This window comes from Pagrus major, chromosome 6 (genome assembly GCF_040436345.1).
Source record: "Pagrus major chromosome 6, Pma_NU_1.0".
Classification (NCBI taxonomy): domain Eukaryota; kingdom Metazoa; phylum Chordata; class Actinopteri; order Spariformes; family Sparidae; genus Pagrus; species Pagrus major.
The window spans coordinates 15,916,452-15,928,777 of NC_133220.1; the positions used below are offsets into that span (position 1 = coordinate 15,916,452).

The 12,326-nt window shown below is 43.3% G+C and overlaps 1 protein-coding gene across 1 annotated transcript; it reads right to left on the minus strand.

The window, feature by feature from the left end:
• Positions 1–1,209: 1,209 nt before the first annotated feature.
• errfi1a (ERBB receptor feedback inhibitor 1a) lies at positions 1,210–7,567 on the minus strand. The gene is made up of 4 exons (XM_073467830.1): positions 7,379–7,567; positions 4,700–4,906; positions 4,402–4,490; positions 1,210–4,166 (listed from the first exon to the last, which is right to left on the minus strand). Exons 2-4 carry the CDS (start codon positions 4,849–4,851, stop codon positions 3,055–3,057), a joined length of 1,353 nt encoding a protein of 450 aa, XP_073323931.1. The 5' UTR covers positions 4,852–4,906; positions 7,379–7,567; the 3' UTR covers positions 1,210–3,054.
• Positions 7,568–12,326: the final 4,759 nt, after the last annotated feature.

Sequence of the window (12,326 nt, forward strand, 5' to 3'; positions counted from 1 at the left end):
TTTTTACAATATTTATCCATGCAGCGCTGCAGACACATGTCAAGAGCCAGACACACAACTCCAACAACTGCAGACTAATCGGCTGTAATCTGTATCGCAATTAAAGAGGCAGTAATCATAATTACTGTTATTAGTCTTATCGTTACTTGTCCCACTTGTTAATCCATCAGCAGAGCCAGCCAAGGACTTTCACCTAATTAACTGAGGCCAAAAATATTATTTGATGAAGTTGAGCCACTAAAACTGGAAGTTATGTCCCACATATTTGAGGCCTGAACTGAACCCAAGTAAACCCAGTTTCCAATATATGTTTAAGAAGTCGTGGTGACAAAATAAAGCTCACTCAGGAAAGAAACAAGTTTATGTATAAATGTGGCACAGAAAGAGGAAAGAAACAGTCTGGGACACTGAATTTCACAGAGAATCTTAATGATCCCTTTGGCCTTATTGGCCAAGTTTGATAAGAAAGTGTCACAAGCCGAGTCAAAAGTCATGAAAATGGTGAAAGTGGAGTCTAAGTAAGTCATGTGTCCGAGCACAACTTTGCCTTTTAGTTTCACAGCAGTGCAATAACTTCTCAAAAGCTAATCTCAAACCACATGCCTTGTTGATTCACCTTTTTGTCTCGAACAGACATTTACAATGAGCAGCGTGTCTTTAGTTGCTATAGTCACTACCCATGCTGTCGCCTAGCAGTGAACCAGGTGAAAGAGTTTGCAGGTGGCCCAGAGAGTTCAAACTTCTGCCTTCTGTTCCATTCAAAGGATAATGAAAAATCAGTTGCTGTCAGCACAGCAAACCTTGCTGAGAGGCTTTGGTGGATATTGTTACTGCAGCTGAATTGCACCTTATTTAATAATTATTTGACCTCTAAAAGCTCTGTATGGCTCACTGTGGTTTCGGCTCAGTGCCTAACCACATGGACACAAGTCAAGAGTAAAACACTTGCAACATTGTCAAGTGCTTAAAAATGTGTGGGCGCAAAGCTGGCTGCCACGGAGCATCTAAGCAGTCATGTAGGAGGAGAGCATGTTATAACCAGGAAGAGGAAGACGGTATATTGTACACCTGTCAATCGACCATTGTAAGTCACTCTTCCCTCTCTGGATAGAGGCCAGTCACAATAAGGCACAGCATGAGGGTGTGTGGGTGATAAAACAGGCCAAACAGCTGAGGCTTGACGGATTCAAGAAACAGAACGAAGCAGGCTCATAAATAAGTCATTTTATTTTGCTTTCTTTTCAAAGACTATATACTTATCAACTATTCATAACAACAATTGGAATTGTTAAATACTGTACACAGCATACTGTACTCTCCCAGTGCATGTCTTCACCACAGCAGAGAAGTTATTTCTTGAGAAACGAGTCTTCATTCAGTTTTATTATTTCTAATAAGACATATGAATACCTTAAGATTAAATAGTATCAGTGTATGATGTAAACATTTTTTCAGACATTTAAGTCAAAAGCAACATTGTGTTGGCAAGGTTTTGTGAGCAGAAGGGAGAGAAAAAGTATATTTCAATGACCGTTTGACCTTAGCAGATATCTGTTTCCCAAACTGAACACCGTGTTCGATACCTAAGGGTTACTTCAATACATGTGCTACATTTACTATATCATCCTGACGCCTCTTGAATAATCTACAACAATAAATTTCATATATTTTCTAGGCTGCCAGCAGCCAAAGTCTCTCTGACCACACCCACTGCAATCATGTAAGGCAGGAATGCATGAGCAGAACAGGAAAGTCTGTGTCAGGTAGGTAAACCCTGCACTGTCTTTGTAATTTGTCTGTATTAGCCTAACATCTCTGCGATCTCAGATCCACGTGATCTTAAATCTCTTTTTAAGGATATCCGGTTAGAGTTGACTTTGTGTTAACTCTTCACTGAATTAAAACTTTGTGTCAGGTCACAAAAGGAGCTGGATACCTCGTCTTTTGTCGATTCAAATGTCAGATTTTGCCTTTATTAACTGGGTGTATGTGAAATAAAGGATTAATATCAAAAGGGAGGTAGTCGTTCCAAGCAAAAACTCACAGCTTGACCAAAAAAAATAAGCTTCTCCAACTGTTTGATGGAATTTCAGTAAGAATAGCGTACATTCACTTAATGTTCGACAGGCCAATTTCTGTGCAACAAAACAGACCTGGGCACCGAAAGAAAGCAATCAAACGCGTGCACTTTTTTTTCCCGAGGGCTGTACTCAAAAGCAGGTGCTGCAAATAAGCAGAGCACAGTAACAAGTATGGTTGACAATTATCTACAAGTAATTTTATCACCAGAACACTTTTCCAACTGCTGTTCACGTATGCACAAACACGTCCACATACATACACACAGACACACACATCCACAGACAACTATACCATAAAAGCTGCACTAGACATTCCAATGGAAACATGCATAGCTACCAGTAATGAACCCACCTCTTAGTACAAAATGTACCATGACATGTGGGAAACACAAATTTACACAGATACAGTGGCCTGAGTAAGACTTCATCGAGGCAGGGAAACCATATCAGTGTCCGTACATAATAGCGAACAGAATGGAGGTTTGTGTGCGAGCATCCTTCATTTTAGTTAATTGGCCTTGCATTTAGACTTCATATATTAAGTGATACATGGTTACACTACTGACCTTTTGTCCCTTGTGAGATACAAAAGCAGCATCGATGTATCTCACAAAACATCCTCAACCTTCCACACACAGAGAACACTGAGCACGCGAGGTTCAAGGCCCGCTTGTACCTTCAGACTGTACCACATCATCAGCAAAAACAGCACAATGTTGAATGTCATGAAATAAAAATCATATCAAAAATAAGCTCTACAATGTTGAATTTTGCCCACTTCTATAATCAGAGATACAGTTTGTTTTTTTTTAATCTCAGTGGGGGATAGCTATTCCAACATTACTAGTAACTGGATACAGTGCGACCATACCCTGTGTTCAGAATACATGAGGGGTTAAAAAAAAAAAGTAAAAGCAGCAAGTGGTTTTTGCTCATGTACAGTAGAGTCCTCTGCTACTTCCACTAAAACCTGTCAAACTAAATCCACAGGGGCTTTCCTCCTGGTGTTGCAGTCCCAGTCTGAGTCCGATACGTCTGTATTGCGAGCTGCGGGGCTGTCCATGACTCTGAGAAATTTCTCTACACAAGGTGAGTCCACGAAGGCAGGCCGCTGAGGCAGGAGATAGTAGTGTGTGGTGCTGGCCTTCTTGCCTTTCTCCATAACAGGAAGAATGCAGGGGGAACCCTCACTGTTTTGTCTCTGTAAACCCCGACAGCTTACGTACTTAGGGTCCGGTGCGAAGCTTTGGGTTGGGGGCATCACTCCGTTAATGTATGTCGGGGTGCTCTTGGGGCTGGGGGTGCGGGAGCTGCCGCTGGACAGAGGTTCCCTTGGAGGCACCTTGGGTGGCTTGTCCTCGTCGCTGTATGCCCCTGACGAGACCTCTGCTGACCAGCGGCGGTAGTCTCCTGTCTTGATGGTTCGTGGAGGGATAGGGGGTGGCACTTCATGCTTATCCATACCGTTGGGGTGGCGTTTGTGGCATGTGAGGCGCAGCAGCGAGGGTTTGTTAAAGGATCCAGCTGGGCCAGAGTGTGAGCGCCGCAGCTTCCTCTGAGCTTTATCCTGCTGTCTCAGACAGACCGCCGGCTCCGGTGGTTCCTGTCGCTGCTGCTCATACTGTTCCCGCACTTCCTGTGGAGGATGTGCCTGATGGTGCTGTTGGGGTTGCCTCGGGCTTTGTGGTCCTAATGGTCCATCATAGTAAGCGTAGTTAATCTGCCCGCAGTCCCTGAAGCTCCTTCGACTGGGGACTCCATATCGAAAAGGAGACGGTTTGTACTGATCAGACACCAGGCAGCAGCTGTCGTCCGAACTCGTGAAAAATTCTACCTCATTGTCAATAGCCTGCTCGGGGGAGATGTCTGTTTGGGGAGGGATAGGAGGCAGAGGCTTGGAGCATCTGCCCGGTGTCTGTGGTGGACTGCTACACTCGTACACTGAGAGCCTCTGGAATGAGGGGACCACCTGGTCATCATCAGCAGGACTTGGGGTGGACGGTTCAACACTGCAGGACAGGGGGAGATGGGAGGGCCGGGATTTCTTTGGGGGCAATCTCTGTGAGCTGGGACTGTGTTTATGTCCTGTCAGAGGGGAAAAAATAACATCACATTAATGGCACAGTATTAAATGATTGAAGTTTGAACAGCATCCTACTATAACTTAACTGTATCCTGTAAAAAAAGCTTTCTCTACATTTCTGGAAAACCACTTACTATATCAGGGATGATGCAGATGATTTAAGGCACAACACATGCAATGCAGCATCTGTGTATTTCAGAAGACCTGGACTATGCAGATGACAGATCACGCACTTACTTTCATGACTTAGAGACGGTGGAGGTGGCCCCTTTTGCTGGGTACGAGAGCTGTGATCTGTGTATGCAGTATCCATACTGAAGTAGAAGCTGTTAAAGAAAGAGAAATGCTTGATTAGCATCAGTTGAAATAAGCCAAAGAACATTTTATTGTAATTTTCAAGAAATCAGACTGACCTGAGCAACAAAACTTCAGCATGTCATGCAGATTTGAAAAACAAAACAAAAACAAAACCCCCCTTGCTCTTTCTAAAACCCTTCCACTAATGGACTGCTAGTCCTGGCACCTGAACACTCACTTGTCTGGCTCATGGCGAGAGCTCCAAGACGATTTGGGTCCAGCCATGCTGTGACAGTAGCTGCCCCCCAGGAAGGGGTTTTCTATGGGAAAAGAGATCTCCTGGGCAGTCAGGCCCACTGTGGACATGCTCCAGGCACACTCGGGTCGCATCAAAGCCAGGAAACACTCAGATCGCCCCGGCTGGCTGCCCCTGCTTCTGGTGTACCTGTAACATAGCCAAGACACAGCCATGAATGACAGTGAAAGGAGGCTGAAAGCAAAAGCAGATGAAGAGAAACAGAATATGTGGCAGCACATTGAAAAACACTCTCTGAAAGCAGAGCCAACATCCTCTAGTGAAGCCAAGAACGAAAGAAAATACTGATATTAAAATAGAGAACAAATAACACAAATCTTCCCCTTTCTGCTGCCCACCAAGCCAAAGACTTAGCTATGGCCTTGTGCTTGTGATTTTCTTCGCTCTAAGATGACAAGACGGCCATCTTCTATGACAGAGGAATGACGAAAGCTCAGTTTGACAAGATTTTAGGACATGTGTGTTTCAACACACCTTGACAACAGAGCTCTCTGTCATTAATAATGTTCTGCTCTCATTGTATTTCGCATTCAAGCATAATAGCAGTAGATGGTCCGCGCAGATTTCATTTTTAAAAAATGCCGTAATGCACAGATTTAGTTTGTTTTTCAAGTCTTTGAGAAGCTCTTTTTTTTCTTTAACTTGATGAGAAAACTTAGGCTTATAAACTGGAAACAGTGAGAACAACGTTTTCACTTATTTGGCAGAACACCTAAAATGTTTAGATTAATAAACAAATCACTGAACTATCTTTACATTCCACCTACAGCTGGAGTCTACATAAGCCGTACATAGCAATCTTAGGTCTGAACTCATTAACCGACTTTCAGACTTTTTCTATGTACCGTGTGTCCACACCTCACAAGTTTTCAGTTTATTTTAAAACCTGACTGTGCTCTTGCCCCAGCGCTGCAATCTGGCTGGCCCCAAACAGCAGAGGAAGGGACTCCTCCTGTTACTGGAGATATACCTGATGTTGCAAGAACTGCTCATGTCTAATGACCTGCATGTTCGTGTCATGTCAAGTACGTGTCAGGACTGAGTAAACAATGTATACAATATTCAGAGGGGAGGAAACCCTGCAGCATATTGATATTTCTGTTGTCAGCGATACACTGGAAGCAAATCTGATTTTGTCTCCTACCTCGCACTGGATAAACCTGTTCAGTGTGTCACAATCTCTGGTGAAATGAGTTTAGAAAGTCATTAAATGTGCTAACACATTTGTGTTTTGTGGTCACTGTAGGTGTCACAATGTCTGAGTTCACCAGACGTGCATTGTTGCAGCAAATCTCCTAATGACTTCAGTGCCCAATCAGAAGTCTTAACCATTAATCCTATTTTTCAGAGTGCTGGGAAACAGGTGCATCCATAGCCCTGGTGGTCATCTCTTCTGCAGACCGCAGCCAGAGACACGCCATCCTCCTTATAATGTAGGAGTGATGACTGAGGAGAACACGGCCCCCTCGTTCCCGGTCTCCTGCGAGCCATATTTATGTGCTGCCCTGACAGCTGGTGAGAAACAAAGCTCTAAAACAACAGGAAGCCTGGGGCATCGGCCTGAGCCAAACTGCCCAACAAGGCATGCAATCCCCCTGCCCGGGGCTGTCGATTCGGTTCGGCGGGGATGGGAAGCAACATGATCCTCGATAATGAACCCCCAGGGGCTTGTGCTTCCTCTTGCAACAGGTGCAAAGACAGTTCATCCTGGCAGTTAACCACAGGGGCATTTACAGGCAACGGGATTAAACAAATGATGTGTAGTCATGCAGGGCATTAAGAAAGGAATTCTTGAAGGCACTTAATTCAGATACTTTGAGTCTTTCTAGGTCAAACTATAGGTGGACTAGGCTCAGTGTGAGATTGTGGAGATAACACAGGGCCCATGGGTGTTGGGGAAAAAGTAGGAGGTCTGATGGGGTTGGCAGTGATGTAAAACATCAGCAGGCAGCTGGCTTGCTGGCTTGCTTGCTTTGATTCAGGAGTGCAGTAGTCACACACAGACCTTGACAGAAGCAGTTCACACCCCGCTCATGACACCCCTGCAGCGGTTTCCGAGCAACCATACCCGCTCTACCTGTGCGGCAAGCAAACAGCGCGCACACCCCCTCACTTTACCGGATTGAGATAATAATGGTTAAAAGCCCTCTAGCAGGCAGGTGACTCACACCACAACACACAACAGTCGGCTATCTGGTGAGGCCAGGAAATTATGATATAAGACGTGAAGACACTAATAGATATTGTGAGTTTTAAAAAAAATAAAAGCACGTTATTGGGGTTGCACTTGGACAAAAGTTATGTCAGGGGTTAAAAAAAAAATATGTTCAGATGTTCACAGATAGACTTAAAGAGGGAGTAAATGTTGACAAACGTGTGTCTGATTTGTTGTTTATTTTCCTAAATCCTCCTGATTTCAGCTAAATAAAACAAAACAACTTGCTCACCTACACAACGAGACAGAAAGCATAGGAATTGTCGCAGGGAGGAGGTGAGGTTGCATCAATCAGCGGTGTCTGTGGAGCTGGCACCAACATACAAAACAACAGACAGGCGACAGAGACATGGCTTCAGACATTTCAGACCACTTTCTCAACTCACCTAAATAACTTCGCAGTCGTCCTCCTCCGCCGGCTGACTCCTGTACACTCCTCTTTGGTCAAATATAGCTCCTCTGTTTCTTTAAATTCTCGGTTTGATTTGAGTCTTCAGACGTCTATTGCATCAGGAACAGGACGCCAGCGCATTGGTGACGCTCCCTCTATAATGTGACACTTTTTAAATAAGTCTTGTGTTGTGTGTAGTGAGCTATGTCTTATAAGCTCCACCACACGAGAGGAGCGCTGGCTCCGCCCCGCACACTTGCCCCTTAAAGGTACAGTGTCCCTTTTTGTGTGTGTGTGTGTCTGCTGCAGTCAGTGTACGTGCACCAGGACAGGCTCAGCATGTATGCATTGCAGCAGAATCACCCTTGAACATGCACACACAAGGCTAATTAAAGCGTAAGCGAGCCGATCAAAGTCTGCAGAGCTTCATTGGTCTCTTGCTTCAGTTTAGAGCTCAGAGGACGGTGCAGGTGTGAACACAAGGATACAAGTCAGCTGACAGACCAGTGGGATGGAGGGCATGCAGTGTACAGTAAACACCTCGGTCATTAGACATGCAGCTGCTTTGTGAAAAAAAAAAGGGGATTGGCAGATGCAGTGCAGTGATGTTTATTTTGTATGATGTTGTTCGCAGTAGTTAAACTGGCAATAGAACAGAATAGAAAGCCTTTATTGTACAGATTACAATGAAATTAGGAGTGCTACTCCTGATCAGTGCCGCACTGAGCAGAAACATCCAAAAGACATCCAGTGGAGAGCCAGAAAGAAAGTTTTTTTGATGTCTTTTCAACATTCACAAGCGATGTCGGTGAGTTTTTAAATAAATATTTTAATATTTATGTTTGTTTTTTCCTTTACTGCGCTCACTGAGCAAAAACATATCCGAAATGTTTTCGACATTGAGAAGACATCCAGTGGAAAGCCAGAATTAAAGGTTTTTTACGTCTTTTTTAGACTACTTTTCAACGTCCGAGTGACGTCCTTACAGGGTTCAAAATTAACATTTTTACGATGCAATTTTAGACATCTTTTCAACTTCAGTCACAGACGTCTTAGGCACTTCTTGTGGTTCAAAATTAAAGTTTTTATGCCGGCCAAATTTCACTCCATGCAGCAAAAGCTACAGGGAGGATTAGCACCCCTGGTCTCAACGAGTCATGTACTTTACCAGGAGAGCTATTGATCAGCTTTTATTATGTATCATGTTTTGGTTATCCAACCTTGGAATATTAGCCTACTTGATGAAGGTTGGAATGAAGCTAATAAATAGCTCTCCTGGTAAAAAGTACATACCTTGTTAGATGTCTGTGACTGAAGTTGAAAAGATGTCTAAAATTACATTGTAAAAATGTTAATTTCGAACCCTGTAAAGACGTCACTCGGACGTTGAAAAGTAGTCTAAAAAAGACGTAAAAAATCTTTAATTCTGGCTCTCTCTCAACATTGGCAATGACATTGAATTGACTTGTTTTGGATATGTTTTTACTCAGTGGGCGCAGTAAAGGAATACACAGTAGAATACGACAATAAAACTAGTAATCTCAAATAAGAAGATTAATGAGTAAATCCTGCTTTTCATTATTAAGTAAATCCTGGTTGCAAGTTTAAAAGCTGTACAAAGATAGACTGGTTCCCTATAAACCCTGCTTTAACATGCTATTCAGTCTGCCACTGGGCTGAAGGCTTCCCGCCAAAATGAAGGTTGCCTTACAGCACGAAGAACAAAGAGGCATTGTTTTCCCCGATTGCTATCCCTAGGTAACGGTTTAACCGCTGAAATAAATGTGGAATCTCTGTCCGAAGAGCGAGAGTGATAGAAACAGAGGTAAAATAAGCCTAAATGGACGAGCTTCACTCGATGGAAAGCGCCGATGTTGTGTCAAAGTCTGTTCCCCTGCTGATTTGTGTTTCCTTTTTGGACCAGGACTTGAGTTGTTCTAAAATGGCTTTTTTTAAATTAATAAAACCTCCCTGCTTATTAATAAACCCGGGTGTTTAACTCGTTTCTAGGTCAAGTTTGGATTCTTACGGTTGTTTTTTGCTCTGGACAGTGGCCAGGCTGCTAGCTCTAGCAATGTTGCTAAAGCTTTCTTGGCGACAGTGGCGCCAACAGTTATGCTGCATTCACGTGCTGCACGAATGGTCCCATTTCCTGAGGTGGGAAGTCGTTCTTCCGACTTATGTGTGTGTTGGAATGTGGGAGCAACATGGACGCCAAAGAAGTTGTTTTTGCATTTTTTTTAGAGCGTTTAAACAACACGGCGACAGCCCTTTTTTAGTACTTGAGTGACAAGGAAGCGCAAAGGAAACAATACAATGCCTGTACAAAACATGACTTTGGTAAAAGCTTCTTACCATCAACTTTTTGAGTTGTTGTTACGATTTGAGAGGGCATTTACATTTTTTCTGATAATTCCGACAGCACATGAACGCACAGTAATACCTCAGGGAAACGCAATGAGGAGGGACATTTTAAAAGTTGTCTGTTTTAGCTTCAAAGTATCAATTATCAGCCTGTATGTACAACAAGCTCACATGCTGCAGTCAAAAGTAAACTGCACAGATCTGCAGTAATGGGGATGGCTCCAGGGTGGATAACAGACACAGCAGGCAAAGAATCATTCTTATCTGCACAGTTTTCTGCTGCCAACTGAAGGAGCCCATATTGTTTAGCTACACTATTATCAGATCACACTGGGTTCTTTCGTTTAGCTGGACCTGTTCTCTGTTTACCTGACATAGCAATCACTTGCACACAGAAAAAATGGAAAATCTACGCCACAGGATTAATATACATACATTTTTCTTTGTTTCAGTTTACAGCAACCTGCTCACACCCTCCATTTCCAGTCACTTAGCCTACTTAGACTGTAAGTGGTGTCACCTAACTGACTCGGGCTAAACAAACCCAACACTGACATGCACACTAACCAAACACAGCGATACAATGGCTACAAACAACTCGCGTGTTGAATCAATAGCGGCACAAAGCAGAGGTGTGTGGAGAGAGAACAGAGTGTTCTTGTGCCTGAGTTTGTAAATCCTTTACAGCTTGGGCACGAGATCCTCCAAACCCAAAAGGCTTCTCGTTACATATTTGGCCCCTACATGGACCAGGCTCTCACTAATCCCCCTTTGTAATTTCAGGCACATTTTTGGGATTCCCCAGGGCCAGTTATGACCAGCAGAGGAGGGGGTGAACAAGTTGCTGGGATTTATAGCTAATTTTTCAAGATATGAGCATCAGAGTTTGGTTTTGAAACGATTTACACGTTTGTTGTGACAGATGCTGCAGGAAATATGCACCTATAGCGATAAAGGTGCATTTTTATAAGTGAGAGAAAGTAAATGTAATCAAATCCAGTTGAAGCCAGCATGTGTTTAAGTTTTTTCTGCATCTCTGAATCTGTTATCAAACCATGTTCCTGCAAACAGACACATATTCAGTGGCTCCACTGTCTCTCCTCCTACTTCAACACCCCCCTCCCCTCCCTGCTTGTGAGCCACGTTGTGATGTCATCATTCACAGGAAGTTCCTTATAAAGTGAGTCAGAGAGGGGGAAAAAAAGTTAGCGAGGGAGGGAGATAAGCAGAGGCTGCTCTGATGAGAGTTAGAGATGGCAGATGAAAGAACTCGTGTCAAAGAGGATATCCTCCTTCCCAGGAAAAATTACTCTGCCTTTTCTTTGGTTCTGCTTGATGACTCACGTTGAGCTTTATCCACCACATCCAGCGCCCCCTCCACCCCCTCCAAAAAAATGACACCTTCGCTCGTTTTCCTTTCAGCTGCACTTGGAGCAGAGAGGAATTTCCCTTTGTGGCTCACACACTAACACAATGGTACACTTACGAAGTGACGCTTCAGTCTCTCAGCTTGTTACTATGAATCCTCCACCAACAGGAAGGGTGGAGTCTAGTTGGAAACAAGGAACAAAAAAAAAAACCTCTGTATCATCAGTGTAAATGATTTATTCACTATGGAGGTCACGGCATTGATTGCCTCTGCCTGCTGAGGTAATTAAATTACATGCATATTTAGCCTGCGTCCAAAGTTCACACTGATATAAACACAGCAGCAAAAAGTCCAGTGTAAGGTGACGTCAGGCCTGTAAGTCTGTAGATGATTCCAGTGAATAGGTGGTAAACTTGTGTTTGTTTTTCCTCTGTTTACATTTTTTTCCTCCGGATTGAACAAAGGTATTCTTTTGTAAAACTGAAAACTGATAGGAGGCATTTTGTCGCCAGCAAAGTGCAACTTCCTTTCTTTAGACACAAAGAACTGTGGCTCGTGTTGACACCTTCGAAGAGCAACTAAAAGAGTCAGTTCACTCACAGTGCAAAAACAAATATTTTCAGGTAAAGTATCTGTCTCTGCAATTTCTGCTGTGCAGTTACATTCAAAATTCTTGTTACAAGTTCCAGGTTTTCTCCAGAGCTTTTAGCCGTACCCCATGACCGTCATCAACAGATGGAGTTTGCTCGGTTGTCATGGAGCTGTTATAGCTCGTCACTGCAGGTGGTTGCACATGGGGTGGAGATCTCTTCTCTGTTTGAGGATTGTCTGTCATCTTAACTCCATCTGCTAAAAAAGACACAAGATGTGACTTCCAGAAAAAACAACCAAGTGGACTTTGTGATAAGAATTTGAGCTTTTTTGAACAGCAATAAACCTTCAAACTCAAAACGTTGCTGTTTTTTTTTTATATCTGTATCATCATATCCGTTTTATGTCTATCTTATCATAAATAAGATATCTTAGTTTAGCACTACAACTGGAAGCAGGGGAATAACATTGCAGTGTTATCTACAGGATCATTTCCTGGCTGGGTGCAGTGACTAATTGGATTATCTGCTGGCAACCTGACAGTGACAGCAAGGCTGTCAAGGAAAAGCATGGCACACAACCTCCATAATGCGTGTTGTTTTTGTACAGAACAATTAGA

What these genes read in the sequence shown, in the direction of transcription:
- errfi1a (XM_073467830.1), bottom strand. Translation starts at nt 4,851, where the DNA reads ATGCGACCCGAGTGTGCCTGGAGCATGTCCACAGTGGGCCTGACTGCC. An exon ending in TCTCGCCATGAGCCAGACAA is followed by an intron (nt 4,491 to 4,699) that starts GTGAGTGTTCAG and finishes TTTCTTTAACAG; the next exon opens with CTTCTACTTCAGTATGGATA. An exon ending in ACCGTCTCTAAGTCATGAAA is followed by an intron (nt 4,167 to 4,401) that starts GTAAGTGCGTGA and finishes CCCCTCTGACAG; the next exon opens with GACATAAACACAGTCCCAGC.